The sequence below is a fragment of the Scyliorhinus canicula genome, chromosome 14 (assembly GCF_902713615.1).
Source record: "Scyliorhinus canicula chromosome 14, sScyCan1.1, whole genome shotgun sequence".
Taxonomy (NCBI): domain Eukaryota; kingdom Metazoa; phylum Chordata; class Chondrichthyes; order Carcharhiniformes; family Scyliorhinidae; genus Scyliorhinus; species Scyliorhinus canicula.
Genome location: NC_052159.1, coordinates 121422874 through 121429471, shown reverse-complemented (window position 1 = coordinate 121429471; position 6598 = coordinate 121422874). Strand labels below are relative to the sequence as shown.

The following is a 6598-nucleotide window of genomic DNA, read 5'->3' as shown; positions in this document are numbered from 1 at the left end:
TGGGAATGGAAGGCTACGGACTCCGTAAGTGCAGATGGTTTTAGTTTAGGCAGGTACCATGGTTAGCCCAGGCTTGGAGGGCTGAAGGGCCTGTTCCTGTGCTGTATTGTTCTCTGTTCTTTGTCCTGTTCCGTAGTCATTCCTAAACATTATGATACAATGAACACTGCCCCCTGTACTGGGAAACATTCAAGAAGGTAATTCAATTAAATAGAATGTAATTGCTGCGTGCTCCAGATTACATCCTCTGTGTAAAACTATCAGATCCTCTCAGTTCGAGCATCCCTGGGAGATCTACTAAATATTTTCAATATTCCAAATGACGGTGGAAGGATTCTAGTGAAGAATCCAATCTTTGGGTTCAGTTTTTGAGAGTTAATGTTGTAGGGATACCTGAACTACTGCTGCATAAAATTCTACCATCTAATTTTTTCAGGAGATTATTTTGCCTGTTTTCAATTCGATGATAGACCTATTTTGAACTTACCCAATCAGTATTTACAGAAAATGTTCCCTTTAGTGTGTACATTAAGGTGTTAAATTGCTCACCAAGAACGTGATTCACTTTCCATTCAATATTGTGCTGGATTTGATCACACACATGAGATTGTGGACCAGGTTGATGTTGCTTTCCTGGAAATATCGTTTAGCAGCTTTGAAAATGTTTAACATATGTGGGGAGAGCCGCCTGTGCTACTTACCATATTTAAAGGTGTTGAACAGAGTGACTATCCTGTGACGTAAGGTAACTGATCAGGGCACAAGTTTCAGTAAAGTTCAGTTTGACTTTTTCTCCAGAGAAATTGAGGTTACGATGCAGATCCTGCCGAGGACTGGTTGCTTTTAGCTTCTTCAAAACCGAATGATACAAGAAAAGACAATCTGCTGAATTAGAATTAAGTTGTTTAAAATCACAACCAGACGACTAGACCATTACCATTCGAAATTCCTAAATATGGCGAATATGACAGTTGAAATCGTTGCCTTCATGCTGTCCGTATCTGGTTTTATCTTGGTATCTTCAACATTGCCCACAGACTATTGGAAAGTCTCTTCCATCGACGGCACAGTTATCACCACTGCCACTTTCTGGGCTAATCTTTGGAAAACGTGTGTGACAGATTCTACTGGAGTCTCCAACTGCAAAGACTTCCCCTCCATGCTGGCTCTCGACGGTTCGTGATTTTAATCAATAATCAGTCTGATTAATCCTTTCTAGCTCTCGGTCCTCGGCTCGCTCTGTGCTTGCCGCAGGTGTAATCATATCGAGCAGGTAGATTGCTGTTTCCACTTTCTGGGTCTATTGTTCCTTCAATTCCTGTCCAACACCGCGCGAGTAGAATGTTCTCGAAATACAGCAATTTGCCACATCTTGATTTTGGACATTTTGAAGGGAAGGGATTTTATCCGCTGTCGAAGAATTCTTGATTTGTTATTAAAAGAAGCTGCAAATGCTAGAATTACAGAGGAAGCTTCTGAATTAAAAAGCTGCGTCGACATTGGGGTTCTGGGTGGTTCTTTACTAATGGGTAAACTATTTTTTCTCAGAGTCTTACCAACCTGTGATAAGTGCAGGAATGTGCAGATTACCGATATTTGCAGTCTTGCCGATCGCTTTATAATTTACCTCTGCTCTTCCAACTTTCTATATCGTATTGTAAAAGAAGTATGCACCATGTACGATACATCATAGAATACATCATGTATCTTACACCATGTATCATACCTCATGTACCTTACACCATTTAGCTTGCATTATGTATTTTAAACCATGTATTATACACCATGTGTTACACATCATGTATTATACACCATTCATAATGCGTCACGTATTTTACACCATGTATTATACACCATGTATTATACATCACATATTATACACCATTTATAATACACCATAATACACCATGTACAATACACCATGTATTATACATCAGGTATAATACACCATGAATTATACACCATGTATAATACACCATGTATTATACACCATGTATTATACATCAGGTATAATACACCATGTATAATACACCATGTATTATACATCAGGTATAATACACCATGTATAATACACCATGCATAATACACCATGTATTATATACCATGTATAATACACCATGTATAATACACCATGTATTATGCATCAGGTATAATACACCATGTATAATACACCATGTATTATACACCATGTATAATACACCATGTATAATACACCACGTCTTATACACCATGTATAATACACCATGTATTATACACCATGTATTATACATAAGGTATAATACACCATGTATAATACACCATGTATTATACACCATGTATTATACATCAGGTATAATACACCATGTATAATACACCATGTATTATACATCAGGTATAATACACCACGTATAATACACCATGTATTATACACCATGTATTATACATCAGGTATAATACACCATGTATAATACACCATGCATAATACACCATGTATTATACATCAGGTATAATACACCATGTATAATACACCATGTATTATACACCATGTATTATACATCAGGTATAATACACCATGCATAATACACCATGTATAATACACCACGTATTATACACCATGTGTAATACACCATGTATTATACACCATGTATTATACATCAGGTATAATACACCATGTATAATACACCATGCATAATACACCATGTATTATACACCATGTATAATACACCATGTATAATACACCATGTATTATACATCAGGTATAATACACCATGTATAATACACCATGTATTGTACACCATGTATAATACACCATGTATAATACACCATGTATAATACACCACGTATTATACACCATGTATAATACACCATGTATTATACACCATGTATTATACATCAGGTATAATACACCATGCATAATACACCATGTATTATACACCATGTATTATACATCAGGTATAATACACCATGTATAATACACCATGTATTATACATCATGTATTATACATCAGGTATAATACACCATGTATAATACACCATGTATTATACATCAGGTATTATACACCATGTATCATACATCATGTACCTTACATATTTCGTATACATCACGTATTTTAAACCATGTATTCTACACCATGTATTGCACATGATGTGTTATACACCATTTATCATGCATTATGTATCTTACACCATGTATGATACATCACATATTATACATCATGTATTATACATCATGTGTAATACACCATGTATCATACATCATGTATCTTACACCATGTATTATACATCACATATTATACATCATGTATTATACATCATGTATAATACACCATGTATCATACATCATGTATCTTACACCATGTATTATACATCATTTATCTAACACCGTGTATTACACACCTTGTAAACACATCATGTTTTATACATTATGTGTTATGCACATTGTATTGGATATCTTGTATTTTTCACCATGTATTACACACCTTATGTAATACTGTGATGAATGCAGGATTGTGGATATATTGGATTATAAACATTTGGTAATTTAAAGGTAAAAGCCTGGGGTGGACTGTGTTTGAATGCAGTAGTCATATTTTAGTCATATTTTTTAAAATAATCTCGTTTTGCAGAGCCTGTCTTCCCAGTACTTTCCTTAAGCCACCAACACTGCAACTTCTTATGTCCAACTTTATTATAATGAAAACATATGTTTTCTTTTTACCCTGAGGCACACTCTCTTTTACATCACCAACTGACCTCCTTTGCATTGACGAACTGTGAATTTCTCATTTCCCTAGTTTCAATCCTTCACAGATTGAAATTGATGTTGAAAACCAGACCTTGGCTTGTGAACCAATTCAAAATCATCTGTCACATCTGCTGCCAGTCTAACAGTTTGAATCCTTAGCTCGTCCATATCCATTCTCACTTCTGTGGGAAGAGGCTCTTTAAAATGCTCCAATATGACTTCCGGTGGTGGCCATGGAGGAGTAGGTCACACATTTGATAGCTCCCACCTGTGACGGATTTTTGGACCTTTTTCCTGCATTTTTTTCTGGATTTTATGGGATAAATCGGTGAATAGCGGGACAGTAAGGAGAAATCCCCTCCGGTGTATGGAGAATTGGACCAGAAGTGGCTGTGTGAGAAGACTGCATTCTAAAAGGAATACACGAGCAGAGCTGGCAACGCGGGAAAGCATGGCGGAGAGCAAGGGCCGCGGGGAGACGCACAATGGTCGACAGAGCAGCTGGTGAAGTTTTTCGAAGATTGCTTCGCCAAGCTGAAGAAGGACCCGCTGGACCCAATTAAGGCTTTGATTGATCAAGTTGTGCAGAATCAAGAGACCCATGGGAGAGCGATCCAGGAGGTGGAGAATAGGTGGCCGAGAACGAGGAGTACATAACCGAGACCAAGGTGGAGATGATGAACGACCGCCAGAAAAGAATGCAGAAGCTGGAGGACCTGGAAAACATGTCCAGGAGGCAGAATCTTTGAATTGTCGGCCTCCCTGAAGGCAGTGAGGGATCGGATGCGAGGACTTATGTGACGGACATGCTGGAGAAGTTGATGGGGGCTGAGGCGTTCCCTCGGCCCCTGGAAGAGGGTAGAGCGCACAGAGCCCTCGCAAAGAAGCCCTGAGGGCCATGATGGTACACTGGTGCCACCTGCTAGCGAGTCGAGGAATAGGGAGAGAGAGCAGTTGAACACATGGCTGCAGGGATGGTGCAGGAGGGAGGGTTTCAGATTCCTGGACAATTGGGGCTCATTCTGGGGTAGGTGGGACCTCTACAAACGGGATGGTCTACACCTGGACCAGAGGGATACTAATATCCTGGGGGGGAGGTTTGCTAATGCTCTACGGGAGGGTTTAAACTAGTTCAGCAGGGGGTTGGGAACCTGAATTGTAGCTCCAGTACACAAGAAGTTGAGAGTAGTGAGGTCATGAGTAAGGTTTCAAAGTTGCAGGAGTGTACCGGCAGGAAGGAAGGTGGTTTAAAGTGCGTCTACTTCAATGCCAGGAGCATCCGGAATAAGGTGGGTGAGCTTGCGGTTTATTAGAGATAGGATGTATAATCATCTGGAAAGGAATAATTTGATTAGAGATAGTCAACGTGGTTTTGTGAAGGGTAGGTCGTGCCTCACAAACCTTATTGAGTCCTTCAAGAAGGTGACCAAACAGGTGGATGAGGGTAAAGCAGTTGATGTGGTGTATATGGATTTCAGTAAAACGTTTGATAAGGTTCCCCACGGTAGGCTATTGCAAAAAATACAGAGGCATGGGATTCAGGGTGATTCAGCAGTTTGGATCAGAAATTGGCGAGCTGATAGAAGACAAAGAGTGGTGGTTGATGGGAAATGTTCAGACTGGTGTCCAGTGGTGTACCACAAGGATCTGTTTTGGGGCCGCTGCTGTTTGTCATTTTTATAAATGACCTGGAGGAGGGCATAGAAGGATGGGTGAGTAAATTTGCAGATGACACTAAAGTCAGTGGAGTTGTGGACAATGCAGAAGGATGTTACAAGTTACAGAGGGACATAGATAAGCTGCCGAGCTGGGCTGACAGGTGGCAAATGGAGTTTAATGCAGAAAAGTGTGAGGTGATTCATTTTAGAAGGAATAACAGGAAGACAGAGTACTGGGCTAATGGTAAGATTCTTGGTAGTGTGGACGAGCAGAGAGATCTCGGTGTCCATGTCCATAGAGCCCTGAATGTTGCCACCCAGGTTGAAAGGGTTGTTAAGAAGGCGTACGGTGTGTTAGCTTTTATTGGTAGAGGAATTAAGTTTCGGAGCCATGAGGTCATGTTGCAGCTGTACAAAACTCTGTGCGGCCGCATTTGGAGTATTGCGTGCAGTTCTGGTCGCCGCATTATAGGAAGGATGTGGAAGCTTTGGAAATGGTACAGAGGAGATTTACCAGGATATTGCCTGGTATGGAGGGAAGATCTTACGAGGAAAGGCTGAAGGACTTGGGGCTGTGTTCGTTAGAGAGAAGAAGGTTAAGAGGTGACTTAATTGAGGCATACGAGATGATCAGAGGATTAGATAGGGTGGACATTGAGAGCCTTTTTCCTCGGATGGTGATGTCCAGCACGAGGGGACATAGCTTTAAATTGAGGGGAGACAGATATAGAACAGATGTCAGAGGTAGATTCTTTACTCAGAGAGTAGTAAGGGCGTGGAATGCCCTGCCTGCAACAGTAGTGGACTCGCCAACACTAAACGCATTCAAATGGCCATTGGATAGGCATATGGACGATAAGGGAATAGTGTAAGGGAATAGATGGGATTTAGATGGGTTTCACGGTCGGTGCAACATCGAGGGCCGAAGGGCCTGTACTGCGCTGTAATGTTCTATGTTCTATGTTCACTGTTTCCTGGACAAGGAACACGTTTTGTGGTGGGCCAAGAAGGAACGGAGCAGAAAATGGGAGAACTGTGAGCTGCGCATTTATCAGGACCTGAGCGCGGATCTGGCCAAGAAGCTAGCTGGGCTTAATCGGGGAAAAACAGCCCTCTTTTAGAACGGGGTGAAATTTGGGATGCTGTACCCGGCTGTGGGTCACATGAGGAACGGGACTTCTACTCTGGAACACCAAACGAAGTATGGACTTCTATT

General features: G+C 40.8%; 1 protein-coding gene across 1 annotated transcript in view; it reads left to right on the top strand.

Annotated features, from left to right (window-relative positions):
- Positions 1-955: 955 nt before the first annotated feature.
- Positions 956-6598, top strand: part of LOC119977239 (claudin-10-like) — a 91595-nt gene continuing 85952 nt past the window's right edge. The window contains exon 1 of the mRNA XM_038817952.1: positions 956-1175. Within this exon, the coding sequence (XP_038673880.1) occupies positions 956-1175 (220 nt within the window). The remainder of the gene's footprint in view (positions 1176-6598) is intronic.